Source organism: Talaromyces marneffei, chromosome 1 (assembly GCF_009556855.1).
Source record: "Talaromyces marneffei chromosome 1, complete sequence".
Taxonomy (NCBI): Eukaryota; Fungi; Ascomycota; class Eurotiomycetes; order Eurotiales; family Trichocomaceae; genus Talaromyces; species Talaromyces marneffei.
This window is the reverse complement of record NC_072348.1, coordinates 808,269-827,017: the sequence shown is the minus strand read 5'-3', so window position 1 is coordinate 827,017 and position 18,749 is coordinate 808,269. Positions and strand designations below refer to the sequence as shown.

The window sequence follows — 18,749 nt, the reverse complement described above, 5'->3', positions numbered from 1 at the left end:
AATTATTATTCTAGGGACCTGACGTATTCTTACCTAACATTGCGAAAAGACCTCTCGCTTGGAGGTTTTTGGTATTGCCAATATATTTTTATCATCTCGTCGACGGTGGTACGTGTTTGAATAGCATATCATCAATCTAGTCAGCCTGATGCTCGAATAATGTCAAGTATTGTGGGCAATAACTTTCATTCCACGGTCACGTCGAAAGATTGCATTTGCCAATCATCAATATTGCCCTGATATCACTCAATCGACGACTAGCTAAATTCTCTTGCAAACATTCCACTTCAGGCATGATGATCTCACAGGTCTCGGCCGAGGAGGCATTCATGCAATGAAGAGGCAGATTGGTTGAGAAGCACTGGTTTGTTCTAGGAGGTCCGTTATTGTACACCTATGTTTATTTGGGGAATCGTATTGGCCGGTGTTTGTTGTATGGTGGTGTCGAGTCGCGTGCATGCATTCCTATCCCTTCCTGGCCAAAATTCAGATCATAGCGCGTAACAACATTGACCGATGGAGGGCAATCGGGCTAAGGTGTCATTCGTATAAAACGAGAGTACTATAACTACTGCAGTAGTCTATTAATTAAGAATCATCTTGAAGACATGTACATAGTTGGACAATATGAGGTTATTTCGGCTCACACAAACTACCCAATGCGGCATAGCCTGCTCTCCCATGCAGAACAATCGGGACTGACGAGATGGCATCCCTTGCAACACACGTGATTACGGTACTGGTTACCAATGCTGCTCAGTAATCTCAGCCTGCTCAACATCTGCCCCGTCCACAAACCATCGACCTTCCCCGTTCCCACCGGGCCCTAAAACAAGATCGTTCCCCGACATCTGGCGCTTCCGCATCTTCCCCGTCTCATAGTCAAACGTCCAATCTTCCAGACCATAGCATCTCTTCCATTTCATCCCATCGCTAGAGTCTTGGTACTCGTACCAAAACTGTACTGCGATGCGGTTGTCAGTAAATGCAAAGAGTTCTTTGCGGAGCCGGTAGGACTTTTCCTTCTGCCATTTTTTGATGAGGAAGGCTTTGACTTCTTCTGTGCCTTGAAGGAAGGAGTCCCGGTTGCGCCAGACTGTGTCAGGGGTGTATGCTTTGGATACTCGTTCAGGGTCTCTGCAAGATGTCAGCCTCTGTTACTTTCGTTTTCTTCTGGGAGCGCGTACTGGGTGTTCCATAAGTCTTGAGCCGCCTTGACCTTTTTACGGGCAGTTTCTGCGGTGAATGGGGGTTTGATGTCAGCCATGATACCTAGCGATAGTTGTCTCCTTCCGTTTCCAACCAATTGTCTGCTTATATACTCGCTACTGGAGTAGGCAACAACCAACATACGGAGGTTGAGGGAAGGATGACGCATCTGGAAGATGAGCTTATTCAGTTGAGTCCCACTAATTGCCTGTTGTGGCAAGTGCAGGTGTGAGATTATTGGCGGATGAGTACGTACGTACTACGTAGTAATTTAGTAAATTTACCCGCTAACTAACTAACAGCTCGTTTAGGAAGATCTAAACCGCCAATCACATACTTCAATGTACGTGCATTGTTTTGTGGTTGTTATATGTTGTACTCTGTACTCCTCCTCTCAATCTAAGGAGTATTCGCTCTCTGACTTGGCCATGCTGCTCATGCACAGAGCAAAGGTACAAAGTGGATGGCATCGGATGACGGTAGAACCGTGGCGCATCACCTCATGCAACTCATCCTCAGGTCCTTCCGAATTCGGCATCAAGTGCGCCGCACATCACGTGGCCACGCGTCACTGGCGAGTCAACAAACGTGTCGATTTTCCGCTAGTGGAGGGGTAACGCCCCAGTCGACTCGGAAACTCCCCGCCGAGATCGCTGGTTTTTTTATCTTTGATTCTGGTGAATTCGATCTGTTTCGGCCTACTGTTCCACGCCCTGCCCTTGGCCGCTCTCCCTCGAGTGGTCTGGTCTGGTGCAATTGGGCCATCGCGGATTTGTCATGCTCGGTCTAGGGGCCCCAGATTAGTCACCTCGACGTTCTGGCTCGGGTCGGATCCAACATCGGCTCCTCTTTTGACTGTTGCGATACCGACTGCGCATATGGGCGTGCCTTCCTGTGTGACCAAAACAATGGACGAAATTGACAATTGCCGTCTGGTACGCCTATCAGAATGAGCATCGAATCGCATTTCATTGTTCCTGGCGAGAACCGGCCAATGGGTAATGCGGTGAAAAAGACGGCAGTCGGGCTCGGCGATGGCTTATCAGGCGATCGTACCATGTACCCACAACAATCTCGGTGGGCAATGGCCAACCAAGGTACCCCCGAGTACCTGGACGAGCATATATAAGTATATATAAGCCCATGACATATCTATTGTGCCGCCCGCCTCCGTGACATTTATATGATCTGATAACAACCCCTCACACCACCTCATCTCGTTCTATCCTTCCCAATCCAACAACCCCTCAACACCACATACCTTCACAATGTCTCTCCAGCAAGGTGACCAGTTCCCCGAGGACGTTGTCTTCTCGTGAGTGTGCTTCTTGCCGATCCTCCGTCTGTACATCGGCACTAATCCTTCGATCGATAGCTACATCCCTTGGGCTGAGGAGCAGGGTGACATCAAGTCTTGCGGTATCCCCATCAACTATAACGCTTCCAAGGAGTGGGCCGACAAGAAGGTTGTCGTCTTCGCCTTGCCTGGTAAGCCCCAGTCACACTCTGAATCGAAAGCTATGTCCTAATACTTCTGTCTGTCAGGTGCCTTTACTCCTGTCTGCTCAGCCGCCCACGTTCCCGGATACATTGAGAACCTCTCCGCGTTGAGGGCCAAGGGTGTTGATGTTGTTGCCGTTCTCGCCTACAACGATGCCTACGTCATGAGCGCCTGGGGCAAGGCCAACGCCGTCACTGGTGACGATATTCTCTTCTTGTCTGACCCCGACGCCAAGTTCTCCAAGAGCATTGGCTGGGCTGATGAGGAGGGTCGTACTTACCGTTACGCCATCGTCATTGACCACGGCAAGGTCATCTTCGCTAAGAAGGAGCGCTCTAAGAACGTCCTCGAGGTGAGCTTTTCGCATGCTTTGCTAAACTACTTGAGGTTACTAACCATCGTCTTTTCTTGAAAACAGGTTACCGACGCCGAGTCTATCCTCAAGGCTCTTTAAATTCTTCTCATGACTTGACTTGCTAGCGTATCCGTGTCGATCTCTTCGCTGATGATGAGCGATTTTTGGACAAGCGGAATAATGACCTTTCCTTTGTTTTAGATCAATTGCTAGAGATAGACTAGAGTGATAGATATAGAATTCGTCAATATCTTTTGTCACTCCCCCCCATCAAGAGTTCCTGTAGGTCGTTCTTATAATTCAACCTAGAGACTATATTATAGTCATGGACGTATCGATGGCATCAGGATTAGGGCTACCAAGAATCGGGACGTACGCCGAGACGCTGAAAAAGATCGCATATCAAAACCATTCTGGATATGAAACATTATTGATGAAAACTACGCCGATGTCCCCATAACCGTATACTCGATATTCCACCACTACCTGGGCGACTGACAACCAAACTTGTACCCTAAGTAAAGCCAGCCACGTGCTCGAATGTACTATTATACTGACGTCCAGATTGATACGATCTTTCACATAAAGGAGATTTGCTCTTAGGTCTATTACCTAGTTGTTGCGCTAGAACTAAACGTCACCTAGATAGAGCTAAGAGAGATACATGGTCATTTTTGTATTAGAATGTGATGATGTTGTAGGCTACCTCGATACTAGTGCGCTTAACAATCGAAAATGATATAATAGGCATATGCAGTCAGGGTTCACCAGGCCAAACGGTGTCCGCCAACTCCCGTACTAATTGCAGCTTTCGAATCACATCCTCCTTGGTGATACGGTGTCCAACATTAGCACTAGCAAACCCACACTGAGGACTAACGCTAATTCTTTGCACAGCCTCTGCTTCCGTCTGACCACTTCCTTCAGCCATAAACTTGGCTGCTTCCCTGACGCCGCGCTGTAAATTCCTCAAATCTTCAAGCTCGCCTGTCTGACTCGTAATAAGACCAAGCACAACACGCTTGTCGATAGGTAATTTCTTCAATGGCTCAAATCCTCCAGAACACCCAGTGTCAAATTCCAGGTAAAAAGTATCGACGCTACAGTTCTTGAAAAGCTTTGTGGCAATCAAATCGTATCCGCCGCTCGCCCAGTGTCCACTCTTGAAGTCACCCGTGCATAAATGAAAAGAGAAATGTATATCGTCTGGGAAGTTCTGTATCGAGTCGTTAATCAGCTTGATATATGCATCAATTTGCTGAGAACTGGTCCGAGAATTCAGTTTATCTTGTGCCCAGCCTTGGTGAACGTCCGGATCACAGAAATCTATAGTGAGTCAGTACGCTGATGTGATAATTGCAGAGCAGAAGATGGTAAGCTTACATGTCAAACTTGGGTCATCTATCTGGAGGTTTCTCAAGCCTGCCTTGTACAGTATTTTGACTTCTTCTCGGAAAGCCACGGCGAGATCAGCAAAGTACTCATCGTCCGAGGCGTAGACGGAACTCGGGTAAGCATAGCCTTGCTTGTAAATGAGGTGGTACAGCTCAAGAGAACTTAGTGACATCTTGATATCCTTTACTCTGTCGGGCTCAACCAAAGACTTGAGATATTCAAATTCATGCAAAAAGCTGCTGCGAACGTGCTTTATCTTGCCAGTACAAATAACAACACTAGCTCCTTCCTCATCTGCTTCGGTAAAGAGCTTTGTATTCTTAAAATAAGGTCGAAAAACGCTGAAATCCGTAACCTTGACTTCCTCGAAACCTTCAAGGTTGGTGAAAAAGGACCCCCAATGTAGTCGTCGTCGAATTTCACCGCCTGTCACTGTTCGGAAGCGCAGATCACGCTGCATTTTGACGGCATTTTCTGATTTCCTTGTCCCTCCAATCTCTTCATATCATCGCAATTTTCTGCCCCATATCGTTCATCATTGTACCAGAGTTTCAACGGGTCGTTAGATCGCAGTAAAGAACCAACATGCTCTGCGTGGAATGGTGGGTTATGCTTTATTTTGTAAGGGACGGGAAATTAGTCCAATACTAATCCATGAACTATATGTTAGGTACTATAGTTGAATATTTAAGGCAAGTGAACAGTTACGACCTTATATACGAATGCCTATATCTAGGTAATGCCTCTCATTTAGAACTGTCGGCATTGGCTGATGTCCAAGGTGGCGTCTGGCGGGAGAGCTCATACATGGATCTAGTCCTCGTTCTCATCGGATTATCTACATAGTATTCAAGTTGCTATAGACTCTAAGTGTGAGAAATAGAAGAAGAGAATTGTGATTGACTAAACCCAAGCGTCTTAGGGTTAACTAGCCTGGTCCCCCGCATCCGGAATCTGCCAATTGGTTTGCCATAATCCTCAACGTGTTTCTCCTAAGAACTATTCTAGCTTCTTACTTATGTTACAAAATTGTGCAACATTCGTCCGGGGAAAAGGTACAATGTCAATGACTAACCTCAGAATCACGAGAGTGGTGAACATAGGCGACAAAGACGTGATCGATGGATTTCATCTTGTATACAATTCCTCAAACGTGACCCGGGCCATTGCGTGAGTAGAGTCATATCGACATTTTTAAAGAGTTCCAGAAACAAGAATCTTGCGCACAAGGGAGCATTCAAGTTCGCCAAAACTTTGAGATGCCAACCACAAGGGTGCGGCATACCTCAGCTGCCGGTGACAGAAGATGTCTATTACAGTGCAGATCCGGATTAATGTTGGATGGTTTCTACAGATTCGACCATGTAGGTTTTGTGTACGATGCTAGACTGCAGACATCCATGCTCTCGCTGTGAAGGAAGAAGCTTGACATGCGAGGTGGGAAGACTACCTATGAAACCAGTCCAAGAGATAATAGTGAATGCGCAATCCGCGCGCTTCATTCAAATTCAAGCGATTTTATATCCTGTTATAAACAGTTCATGTCTCTCGTGGGAAGTAGGGCACTCTCCAAAGGAAACTCAATGAATTGATGTCCTAGCCCTTGTATTAGGCGTATATTAGCTCTACAATAAACAGTGAAACCGCACAGAAATGATCTAGAAGTAAGAAAGGAGAAAGATAGAAGCATTGAAGAATGCACTGGAGTTAGGGCTAACCCTTAACTAAGCCTATGGCAATGACGCAATTGATCACCGCCAGGGGACTATACCTAATTAGGCCTAATAAGGCGTATCTGCTTATCAATGATCTGATAGAGAAGACCCCTCCGGCTGTACCTTTTCATTTCTTCAACAATCACGAATAAAAGTTTCTAGTCATCACATTGATGTTGATGATGGAGGATGTCGGAGATCAGCTCTATGGGTAACAACCCCGCAGATGCCGTCGCTAACGCGACAAATGATGGCCGAACTCATCTCCTTCTAGCCGCGGTATTCATCTTGGATCCGAACGGACTCATTATTGTCTTACTGACCGTCAGATCATTTACAGAGTGGCTCTGTCGCTACCATCAAAATACCGTTGATAATATCCGCGCTACGACATCATGCCAACCTCTCGATACGCGTCATCCTCACGAAATCTGCTTCTTTTTTCCTCCAGGGCCAATCCGCAGAACAGCCCACCATCGCCTCCATAGCTAAACTACCCAATGTCGAAGCTGTATACCAAGATGAAGACGAAATGACTGAATCCTGGGTACGGGGCGCGGGGATCTTACACATCAACCTGCGCAAATGGGCGCATATACTGGTCGTGGCGCCGCTGAGCGCAAATACATTGGCCAAAGTTGTCAATGGGATAAGTGATAATTTGTTGACGAATGTGATCCGAGCCTGGGATACCTCTGGATTCGTTGATGGAGGTGCTAGGAAGAGGATATTGGTGGCGCCTGCGATGAATGCAGCAATGTTTGTTGCCTTTATTATCAGAAAATTGACTGTTTACTGATCGGGATTATCCAGGTGGTTGCAACCGATTACCAAGAAACAGATTCTCGTGTTGGATAAAGAATGGGGCGTTGAAGCTGATGCGGGAAATCTCGAACATCAAGGATGGTTTGAAGTATTAAAACCTATTGAGGTATGATTATATCAGAACTGCTTTTGATTTGACGACGTACAGTTGCTGACTGATCCCCTCAGAAATCCCTTGCTTGCGGAGATGTTGGTGTTGGAGGCATGATGGAGTGGACTCATATCGTAAAGATTATTGAGCAACGACTCGGTCTTGTTGCTCCAACTAAATGAGCGCTGGCTTGTCTCGATCCATATGACCGACAGCTGTGTTCGAAAGTGAAGGGTTTCAATTCATAACAAACTTAGGGAATTCCAAATGGGTTACTCATGAATGATTAATTATATACATGGATACAAGGCTATTCTCATGTGGTGGTGGTAAATTTCTGGGACCAGAGCATGTAGTAACGACCTTCGAGATTCATTTTGACTCTCGATTATGCATGTATAGTTATTCATTTAGCAGAGAGTCGGATAGATTCATGAGCAATTGCTGGGATTTCATACCTCGCATCCATCTAAAGAAGATATGCACGTATTCTCTTTAACTATATGGTTACATTACCCTCCATTTCTGGAGAATAGATATACTACAGAACTAACAGAACGCTCACCACTCGGGCTCAATCCAATAATCCCTCCAAGCACCTCTCTCCGCATCCGCAAACACATCAATACTCCCCTGCACCCCTTCCCTTCCAACACTCCATATCCCACTCTCCACAAGCTTACGCCACCGATCCATCAACTTCTCCAATCTCTGGGCGCGCCACTCCCTTCCAAACGGATGGAAACCTCCAAACTGAAAAAGCTGCGTGTAGGATCCTGCATCCACAAAGCTCCCATCACTCCGCCTCGGTGCATACTCGCTCTCGCTGTAATCAGATCTCAGTCCGAAGGGCAGTAAGAGACGGAAGCCTTCTTCAGCAATATCGCAGTCGCCTCGGCGGATATATTCACTGTACAATCCTGTTAGGATGGGATGACCATCCTTGTATAGGATGTTGGGCTCGAGATCGTTCGGGGTGACGAATGTTCGTCGTATCTCTTTATTGAATCCGACTGTTCGCCGCTTATCTGCAGCCGCAAATATGAGGACAGATGGAATGATCTTGTTGCCTTCGTCATCATGAGATGGTTCCAGACCTGTAAACTGTTGCTGAGATACAAATCTGGCAGCGTCATGCGGTATTTCAAGACCCGGGGCGATATGTTTGAAGCGTGGAGTTTTGACTCTAGTCAAGACAGAGCGGATGAAGCAATTTTGCGGCACAGATGCTGCATCGAGGTCTTCATCAGTCAGCAGTGGCGCGGCCTCGGATATAACAGGTAATAATGAGCCAGAGGGCATTCTTGCTTCAATCGCTTCATAAAGCCTCTCGATCGCCGCAACGGCACTATCGACTTGCGCGGGACTATATGGCTGCCATATCCACGCCCCAAGTTGCGATCCCTCTCCATCGCCCCACGCCCTCTCCGGACCAGAAGTGACTTTCCCAATTCGAATCATATAAATCCAATTTGTAAGCATAGTCTCCAGTGGAACCCACATATCCAGATGCTTATCAATAGGTTCAACACTCTCGATATTCTCTTGGACAAGCGTCATAGCCACCTGATGACGCTGTTGGTCATAGACTAGACCTACGTTGTGCCCACCATGCTCAAGCCAGCTTCCGTACAGGACAACAAATCGCTCCTTGCCATCCAAGTCATTATCCTCACTGAAGAAATATTTATCTGAGGGCGTGACTTGTACATTCTCGACCCAGTAGGAGAGTCCTTTCTTTGGCATGATGATTGACTCCAGGTAAGAAATTAGTCCTGGGTCCAGACGGCCACGGAGAAACTCTGAGTCATCACGCGGACGCTCAAAAAAAGAAGGACGAATTAATAACTCGACCAAGTCCTGTGCATCTCGTTGGTGATACGCCATCCAGCTATAGGCCACTAAATAATTATGCAATCTTGCGCAGCGCTCGTAGTCAAGGCTTCCATCGTTGCGTGCTGGATTCGAGTCTGAGACCAAGGCGTCGTCAATATCGAGAAGGCGTTGAGGGTTTTCCATTAAGCCTAGTCTGCTAATAGTCCCGCTAGTAGGAGTAGAACCATCGCCTTGTTGTTCCCTAAATAAGGGAACTACGAGCCATGCCAATAGAACACCCAATATCCCGATTGTTATGAACAGCCTATAGGGCCACAGTATCATGGCGTATTACCAAGATAGTATCGCTTCCATCTTTGGATGGAGTTGAGGTGCTTCTGTTTGAACCGGTTCATTCAGAAGTGAAGCTGTGGTGTTGAAGTGGAGACGTACCCACTGCAAGCTTGTTACCCTAGTTCAGTCAGTCAGGGTAAGCACTAAAATCATAGCGCTGTGTATCTACCCCATAACCAAGACCATGGACTTGAACAGCTTACTGAGTGCGAATATCGAATTAATTGTCAATATATTTCATGGTTATTCAATTTGCAGTCAATATATGTCCATAAAAATACAGAAACAGACAAATACGTCGACGAAATACCAAAATACAAAAAAATACAAAAGATACCAAAATACAAAATACCAAAATGACCCCGTACGCCACTACAGACGCATGCGGCAAGGAAGCGTAAAATACAAAGAAAAAAAGCAAAACTAAATGGGGGCTATTACTGTACAGACTAGTCGGTTCGGGCCGCTTGCTGGGAACAAACCGTATCAGCGAGGCCGTATTCGCAATTAGGGGATCATTCCAATCATCGTATATCTAGTCTGTGACCAGTGTAAATGGGAATACGTATTTGCATTTGCTTGTGAGTCGATTGTGGGATCATCCCGGTCGATGCATCATCTCATCTATATTGAAGGTGCAAGGTGTTAGAATGCTACACTGCAACTGCACCTCCCGGGAGAATAATAGAACCCATAATAGAACAAGTTGAATTGATTGATCAGACAGCCGCCCATACATAAACATAAAGTGCTCAGTTATCCACTCAAACAAGGGGTAAAAAATCTAAGACAAACACGCAATCTCGAACGCAAGACAGAATAATCAGATAGCCACCCAGAAACAAGAACAACATGGATTACAAGTGAGCATAAAATCAAAAAAGTCACACGCGCACCACACAAGGATCAAACAGATTCGGATTTATTCGACATCATGTTCGGACCTGAAGAATTTCAGACCAGTCGAAACGCAGAAGTAACAGTAAATCAGCAAAATGCCGCTAATTCCGCAACTTTTGATTCCACCCATGCCATAACCAGCATCCCGTGCATAAAGGTCCTTGAAGCACCAAACGACCTGTAACCCGGGGATAAAATGTCACAAGAACCGCCCGAAGCGCTCAAAGAACCACGAAAGAGCCACCGTACAACAGATGCATTATTTTGATAACGAACAATTCGCAGACTGCCACCCGAATATTTTGGCGAAAAGAGACGAGAAACGATGCCGCCCCATTCCCACGTTTATTTCACATGGCGTAAAAACATAAAAGGCAGATGTCCATCCGGAAATTTACCGCGATCAGAGTACTAACAAAATAAAAAAAGATCAGTGCAGCCTCCCGTGCAGAAGAACAAACATAGCGTAGAACATGGAAAGTCATTGAAGACATATTAACGGGTCGCCCCAAGTATTTTATCAGAATGGAATCTTCCGTCTTTCAATAAGTCGATATGAAAGGAAATGATAAAACAGAAATTCGAGTGAAATGACATCTGGAGACTCGCATGACGTTGGACTGAAACTGTAGTCTAATTTCGGTCTTGATCTGCGATAAGTGCGGTCGTGTAATCCATAACGTTCGTCTTCGAGGCTTCCTTACAGAAAGCAGAAAGATTGTACCCTGCACCAGGCAGAAGGAATGATCTAGGTGGTACGCAAGCGTCCTAGATTTCTTCCAGTTCAAGTAAATGGATGATCCAGCCATCCACTACTCAGCCATCTCATAGAAAATGCTCTCCTCGCGTGCAAGTGGAATCCCGAACAGTCATATAATCGCGAAAATCTGCCTTGTGGAGGAATAAGAATGATAATGGTTGTAATAAATGATAGTGCAGCTTCGGCTCGCCGTTCGCAAATGATGGAAGTTGGTCGTGCAACCTGCACAAAGTTGTAAAGCCCATCGTATCGTTGAGAGAAACCGACAGCAACTTAGCATCTCCGTCGTGTTTTGTATTCTTTTGGTTTTTTGTGTAAATCGTATCTTCTGCAGCGGCCCATAAATTCAACAGCAAGTCGCGCCTCACAAAGTCGAATCGTTGAGTTTATACTTTTCGGTTCAATTGATTGAGCATATCGCTGTCTGTACTGGAACGGCCACCGTTTGTGCCGGCCGAATCACCAGGAGGATTGTTGAGAATATCTCGAACATTCAGACCTCCACGTGAAGGGCCTGAGGTCGCAATGGGAGGCGGAGTTCCATGGGCTGGCATCGGTGGGTAGCCTGGTCGATCATAGGCATACGATTGCGGAGACGGACGTTTATCTTGTGGCGGAGCGTGATAGTATGGCGCTGGAGCAAAACCCGGTGCTGGGGGCCCAGCGGAGACTGGTGCTAGGTTGATGGGATCGGGATAATCGAAGCCTGCGCCTGAGCCTCGTCTACCTCCCTGCTGGCGCTAAGAAATATGTTAGATCATGGTGAATTAGAGACGGGAAGCTATGATCCAAACTTACTTGATCATGAGGCACATGGTGCTGCATACGAGGAGGTGGAATTCGATCATCCATGTGAGGAGGACGGCCATAAGGAGCTTGATAATATGCACCTTGTGGTGGAGGAAGTGTGCTTTCAGGCATTGCTTGCTGTTGCGGTGGCAGAGGTTGGCCATGAGCACCGTACAAAACGACGTTATCGCCAGGGTAGCCACGACCACGTCCTCCTTGAGCTTGTGGACGGAGCAGATGAGGATAAGCTGCATGAGCGGGTACGAATGCTTGCGCTTGCGAGGACACGGGGGTGAACATGCATTCCTGGTTGAATCGGACGCAGTTGGTGCAGCGTCCATCAGGGGAGCTCTCGAAACCGGAACAACGAATCTGTATCAAGTCTTATGCGTCAGCTATCATCCTTGCGGAATGTAACTTGTAATCATAGAGAAGAGCTGACCTTGCGACGACGGCAATAACGGCAAGCTATGGCTGTTCGCTGCCTCGGGGCGGCGGCTTGGTAGACCACTTGCGATCCTGGTGGAGGTTGAGCGTACATGTCGGGTGGTCGTTGGTAAGGACCAGGAGCAGGTGGAGGAGGCAAACGATGGTAAGGATCTTGAGAGCCTTGAACCTGAGAGTGAACTGCAGCCATGCCAGATGGTTGTGCCTGAGGATAGTCAGAGGGAGGAGGAGGAGGATATGTCGCTTGGGGGTAAGGCTGTTGGTTATATGGAGCTGGAGGATGCGAGGGAGGATAAGAGGTAGGGTAGGTTGACGGCGGTGGCGGCGGATATGTTGACGAGGGACGTGTCGACGAAGGACGCTATTGGCTTGGTGAGCTCTGCTATCGGTGACGCGTTGAAGAAGTGATTGGTCTGTGAAGAGATCTTCGAGGCATGAAGATATGTGGAGATCCAAGAGCAAGATCTTTCCCGGGGTGGTAATGAGAAGAAGGGGGCAGTGAGGGTGAAGAGTGAGATGTGCAAAGACTTGAGAAGAACCAGATGTAGGGATGGAAACAGGTAGGAGGAAGAAGAAAGTCTAAATGACCAAGGTCCCACCACTAGGGGACGAGTCCAAGTATATAAAGACTCAGGTGCATGTGACTCAATGATGTTGGAAAACAGGCTGGGGCGTATTATTAGGTTGACTTACGTTATTATTGTCGTCGCTGTTCCACGACTGTTGCTGGGGTGGATGTTGAGGATTGGGTTTCTCGCTGTTCCACGATTGTTGTGGATGAATGCCCTGACCGTTATGATTTGACATTGAGGAGTCTAAGGTGCAGACGCGTGAAGCTGCAGTCACAACGGGTGGAGAGGCGAAAATGGGAAAGAGAGAGAGAGGGGGGAGGAAAAGAACGAAGGAATTAGAGGAAGGAAAAAAATAAGTGTGATATCAGGTTGCAGGGCCAGTCAGCTTGGGAATGTAGAACCGGGGGGCGTGTTGGACTTTGGGCTGGCAGCTGCACAGTGGTGGACACAATCCGACAGGGCCGACAAGGGCCGGCGCAGAGCACTCGGATGGGGCCCAATCAGCACCAGGGCACGGCGAATCACAGCGATTACCAGCGTGCTCGGCTGATGCACAAGACTAACATTCGCGTGGTAGACGGGAACGGCTGGAGACGTAATTCGTACGCTGGAAGCCGTCGCCAACTTTCGTTGGTTGGCGGGCCAGATGGGGACGCTTTTTTTCAATGGGAAGGGAGGGGGCTGTGGGCGCGGACCACTTGGAGAGGAGCCCACTAGCACTCTTGACTCTCAAAGAGTCGTACTTATTGCCTTGAAGAGACAGGTAACCCAGACGGGGCGAAGGGACGGATGGAGGCAAGGGCTTGCAGAATGATGATTGCAGCAGGGTCGACCGTGGATCGCAAGGGACAGATTCCTCGGCAGGATGATACTGATTAGTGATAGTATTCGCAAGTAAGCCGCTGTGGACACGAGGACTAGGATTGATTCAATCGTATTGCATATTAAGGATTAGAGAGTGGCGTGTCTTGGAACTAGTGGAAGAGGCCACAATTGTAGTGCCAAAAAATGTATGGCTGGAACCGGCAAGTATGAGATCTGGTAGGAGATGGGATGAAGAACACGAAGACGAAAGGCAAATAATGAAGGAATAAGAAGATGTGGAAAGATAGACTTGTTCTCAGAAGGCAAGAACCATCGTGACAATGCCACTTGGCAAGAGGTCACTTGGGTCTTTCCTCACGTTGTGCTGCTGCATTCAGGCAGGTACTCGATCGTTCCTTCCGTATACAGTTCATCACGCCTAGGTACACATATGTACCTACACTACATCTACATCTACATCCACATCTACATGTACACTTATTCTGCATGCACTGCATAGTAACAACGTCCTTGCAAGCCACCGTCAAAGTAGTCGTTTTGAGTACTACGCTAGGTACTGCGTAACTGTACGTACATGCTCCGTACGGTACTAGTCACTGACTAGTTAGTCAAGTGGCACCAAAAGCGGTGTACTAGTAAGCCTTGGTTACCGCGCGCGGTCACTATCGAGGCCACCATGCAGGCGCGGAATGGGGCTAGGTGACTCTGTTTAAGGCTCTAAGGTCGGAATTGAAAATAAAATACGAGCATTGATTCATGATGAATATTCTCACGATCAAGTAGACGTGTCACGAGCAGTCGTTTACTTAAGTGTAAAGCATAGTTACTAGTTATCTACTCACATTATGACTACGCAGAATTATAATACTCCTGGTAGTCAACGTTGATGGTGGTGGATAGAGATAGACGATCGGAAGACGGTAAGGCGCGAGACGGAACGGGAAGAAGATGGGCTCCAAAAGAAGCAATAACGGATCGTGGATCTACAGTCCTCGAATGAGCGTTCTCGATGCAGCCTTCGTACGTAGATTATTAGATTAAAAAATCAATTTTTCTTCCCTCGTCTCCTGTCAGTGCAACCACGTCATTCGTTATTTCATCATTCGTCATTCATGTGACAGACTGAACAACAATGGGGATTCATGGATTATTCTCTCTGGGCGAATTCATTATGCTCGGATTAAATATCCCCAATATTAATATTCTCTGAACTCTCTGTCTCTCTCCCCGTGTTGAAAAGAGATGTCGGTCTCTTCTGTCCAAGTCTGTCCAAGGAAACACACTTGGCTGTGTCTGTACTAGGCGGTGTTTAACTTTGCACTTTCGCCGCGGAGGGAGGAGCCGGTCCTTTTAGGGCCCAGTGCCATATCCATGGATCAGCTTAAATAGCGCTAGACCGGGATGCACTGGTAATACTGCGTACCGGTATTACTATTACATCCTGTTAGGGCTGTTGTCAGACAGCAGGTAACTTTACGGGTACGACTCGTGTATTTGCTGTACCGCCAACTGATCACGTGTATGCCACCTCTTACTATGTAGTATAATTCTTTGAATAAGTTGAATTCGCTGTTGCAAATGATTTTCCAACTGCGCGATGGATCTACATATTTCTTTTTCCTTTTCATCCAAATAAACTCGGCACATGATTTCGCCCTCATGTACGCCGTACGTGACCGACTCTTTTTGTGATTTGAATTTCTGCACAGGCCGCCAACAGGACAAGTCAAGTCGAACGGGGAACGGGTTGCATATGCATGAGCGCTTAGCCGGGGGTGTTCAGCGGGCCGCGCCGGCGTGATATAGTATCTAGGGCCAACGAAGAATCGATAAAAATCAAATTGGCTTCAGGCTGATGTGCAAGCGCAGATTGTGGATATGTATTATCTTCGTCCTAGTGTGTATTTGCTATTTACTGCGTGTAGTTGGCCAAGCTGGCTTGGTTTATCCATGGAAATCGGGAGCCACGATCAATCAAGCGTATGGGGGTCGTCTTCGTGCCTAGGATTAGGTGCCTACATTATATTAACCCCAGTAACAACCCCCAAGCATCATGTATGACAACGCTCGACTCGAACAATTGACTAGTAGAGTGAATCACGAATAAAGTCCGAGGGTCGTATATCAGTGGCCTAATCTGAAGAAAAACCGACAGGGATAGCTGTCATAAGAACGATGTGCTGACGTCCACCTGATTTGCTCCTCTCCAACACTCGAACAACTTGAGCAGGTAGTGACGATAATTAATTTAGTTGCCACATCCCACACCAGTCCACACAATACCGAGTAATTTTTGACAAACGCTGACTCTACAGGGCTATGTGTCGCTATTCCTTCTTACAGGGAAAAATCTTCTATTAATGTTCGATTTCCGACACCCCCGACGAAACCCGCTTTGAAGCGTCGGCCGCTTGGGAAATTTTGATTTACGGTGACTCCGACGCAAGAAAAAAAAAACGTACGAAGAATTGAATTTTCATATGGGCTTAAGCCTCCGAGTTCGCCATCACACTTTGTGTATCCATGGTTCATGTGGTTTGACTAACCTGTTAGTGAGATGGGGAGTGTGGGCGCGGACGAGCCGTCCCTTCCCTTCCCTGTGACTTTTGTGTTCTTTTTGTTCGTCCTCAGCTGAAAAAATCTCATCGACACGGATCCATACAATTGAAGTCTTGCGAGGCCTTTTTGCCACCACGGATGAACGGGGCTGCTTGTTACGGGAAAATAATAGCAGAGAAAAACAGGATTCGATTCGTCCCAGGCAAATTACATCTGAGCCAATCAACCCTTCCTCGGCCACGATTCATTTCCTTGTTTCTTAGAAATCTATCATTCGGATCTGCTCTTTCTTTCAAGGTCATTTCAAACTTCCTGCGCGTCATCCATCCTCTGTGTGGAGCAAGGCCTCTTCTAACGAAAAAATGATCCACCATTCTCCGATCTTAATTCCCTCTTTGCCTCGACGTGACTCGATGGTTTTTTCTTGCGCCCTGGTTTTTACTGGATCCCGGTACCTACCAAAAAACATTTATTTATGCAAGAACGGCCCGTGTAGCCGCTGCATGTACTTGTAGATTATCTTAATAACGTATAGGGCTATGATTAATTGCACCACATATGATCATGCCTACTCTTCTCTTGCAATGAATTTTCTTCTGCATGCTGTTGTGAGGCCGAATATTCCGTCTAATTGAGGATTAAAATAGGTAGAATTACCATATATCCTTGAGCTATGGTCACCGGGTTAAGGAGCACATTTCGCATCCATGGTTTGATTTCGAAATTCGGACCAGTGCATCCCGTTTATTTGGTACCACAGCGTAGTCCGTTTTCATTGATGGGCCAACCCAACTGCCCAGGATGATGGATCTCGGGACACACTCGGGATTTCACACATGGGATCCACATCCTGGTCCACGGTCCCATGGTGGGCGGCATTTTTGATGAAGGTTTATAGATTGATGAACGAATCAGACCTGAATACAACGGTTTTCCGTAGCAAAAACTTTGTGACCGTCATAGATGTGAGACATCTGATCAAACCCTCGAGCCCGTATTATCTTCCGAGGCTAGAATGTCGGGTACCTGCTTATTAGATGACAGACTGAATTGAATCAGCGAGATCTTATCCGGTATTCGTACATAAGATGTAGAGACAACCACCTGCCAAACTTGTCAAAGCCGCGTCCCCCACGGAATTAACGAACAGAGTAATACGTAGCTACTAATCACGACTCTACTCAGCTGACTGTATAACCAAAGCTAAGCAGGTCCCTTGCACCGCCTCTTCACCGCTCAATGGTCGCATACATTAATCCATCCTGTTGATGTTGACCGCCAGTTAGTAAGGCTAAATAAGAGTGTCATGGTATGATGGCACATGCAGACGGGAAGAAGAGGGGAAATAATACAGTCAGTAGTAAGTACCAAACATACCAAACATACCAGAAATACCAAACATACCAGAAATACCAAAAGTACAATACAGTTAGTGTCCGGTACTTGTATGGAACAAGCGGCAAGTTTCTCGTCCCTCTTTCTCTCACAAGCCCAGCTAGGCAAAGCGGCCAAGGACTAAGGATGAGCGGACCGAAGCCACGCTGATTGCTGGGACTCCAATCAGACTCCTTTGCCGGCTGATCCACCTCGGAAGCCCGCAGGCAGTTTCGGTCACATGCTCTGCTAGCGCTACTTCGTGGCCAATGACAATAAGGGGAGATGTACTTTTATTCTTAGTGCACTTTTACTTAGGTCTATTTTACTTAGCGAACAGTCCCCGATCAGGATCAGGCATTCATGCTTGAGACTTGCCTTTTTGCCTGCTAATTCTCTGGCTATCGCGTTTGATATCATGGAGTGATTTTATGCAGTTTACTTTTTCGGGTCTAGAGTTGCATTATTGTTGTTGGTTAACTGTGACTTGCAACCCATGTAGCGCTCATACAAAGTAGGTATCGAGGTGGCTTGGAGAAGAATCCTTTTCAATGTAATTATACGGTCATCTTATCTATCTTATCTATTGTTATCGTTCTTCTAGTTATCCATTGTAAAGAGAAGGTTTCCCAATTCGGAAGGAACGAACCACTGGCACCATCGTGTTGCCAGTCGCACCTTCCAAGAACAAGGCAATCGAAGCGAGCACTCAAGGAAGGCGCCAGCCTCGAGTCAACGGAACGACGCCATCATTACCTAAACCAAGTAACTAGCCAAAGCATAGTTAGTTACATGCTGGCAATTTTTGAATTTGTGATACTCTCACAACCTTGCATGAAACCAACGTTGTATCGCTCGGACTGAGCCAACCGAGCTTGATCGGATACCTACGGACGTTGTGCATGTACACGGTACTACTACGATCTACTCAATGGCGAGCCTCGAACAGACAACGAGCTGATACCTTGCTGTGTTTGTTCTGAACAATGCGTGATTACCTACGTGGATGATAAAACGAATGGAGGCCATGTCACCACTGCATAGTCTCGCCGGATGTGGAACTTGAAACCCCATGGCCACGCTGTCGATGCATCATCATCCATGCCAGGTTACTATGTCGTCGAGCATCCTCATTTTCTTCCAAAATGGGAACAAGTCTTCAGACTCCATACTTGCTTCATCTTTCCGCGCTTCTTTTCTTTTTACCCGATATCAACGACAAACATTACCCATTGACCAACAACTCAAACGAAGCAGCTAACA

General features: G+C 46.8%; 6 protein-coding genes across 6 annotated transcripts; 2 read left to right on the top strand and 4 right to left on the bottom strand.

Annotated features, from left to right (window-relative positions):
- Positions 1-491: 491 nt before the first annotated feature.
- On the bottom strand, positions 492-1,267 carry EYB26_000308 (uncharacterized protein; the record flags this gene model as incomplete). The annotated part of the gene is made up of 4 exons (XM_054259625.1): positions 492-571; positions 648-739; positions 799-1,137; positions 1,188-1,267. The coding sequence occupies 4 exons, from the start codon at positions 1,265-1,267 to the stop codon at positions 492-494; spliced, it is 591 nt and encodes a 196-aa protein (XP_054115600.1).
- A 1,210-nt stretch (positions 1,268-2,477) lies between these two features.
- Positions 2,478-3,164, top strand: EYB26_000307 (uncharacterized protein; the record flags this gene model as incomplete). The annotated part of the gene is made up of 4 exons (XM_054259624.1): positions 2,478-2,524; positions 2,585-2,697; positions 2,755-3,062; positions 3,129-3,164. The coding sequence occupies 4 exons, from the start codon at positions 2,478-2,480 to the stop codon at positions 3,162-3,164; spliced, it is 504 nt and encodes a 167-aa protein (XP_054115599.1).
- A 658-nt stretch (positions 3,165-3,822) lies between these two features.
- On the bottom strand, positions 3,823-4,920 carry EYB26_000306 (uncharacterized protein; the record flags this gene model as incomplete). The annotated part of the gene is made up of 2 exons (XM_054259623.1): positions 3,823-4,391; positions 4,449-4,920. 2 exons carry the CDS (start codon positions 4,918-4,920, stop codon positions 3,823-3,825), a joined length of 1,041 nt encoding a protein of 346 aa, XP_054115598.1.
- A 1,462-nt stretch (positions 4,921-6,382) lies between these two features.
- On the top strand, positions 6,383-7,273 carry EYB26_000305 (uncharacterized protein; the record flags this gene model as incomplete). The annotated part of the gene is made up of 4 exons (XM_054259622.1): positions 6,383-6,454; positions 6,516-6,934; positions 6,989-7,106; positions 7,169-7,273. The coding sequence occupies 4 exons, from the start codon at positions 6,383-6,385 to the stop codon at positions 7,271-7,273; spliced, it is 714 nt and encodes a 237-aa protein (XP_054115597.1).
- A 379-nt stretch (positions 7,274-7,652) lies between these two features.
- EYB26_000304 (uncharacterized protein) lies at positions 7,653-9,251 on the bottom strand (the record flags this gene model as incomplete). Its single annotated transcript, XM_054259621.1, has 1 exon — positions 7,653-9,251. The coding sequence occupies one exon, from the start codon at positions 9,249-9,251 to the stop codon at positions 7,653-7,655; it is 1,599 nt and encodes a 532-aa protein (XP_054115596.1).
- A 2,055-nt stretch (positions 9,252-11,306) lies between these two features.
- EYB26_000303 (uncharacterized protein) lies at positions 11,307-12,963 on the bottom strand (the record flags this gene model as incomplete). The annotated part of the gene is made up of 4 exons (XM_054259620.1): positions 11,307-11,660; positions 11,719-12,081; positions 12,152-12,517; positions 12,850-12,963. 4 exons carry the CDS (start codon positions 12,961-12,963, stop codon positions 11,307-11,309), a joined length of 1,197 nt encoding a protein of 398 aa, XP_054115595.1.
- Positions 12,964-18,749: the final 5,786 nt, after the last annotated feature.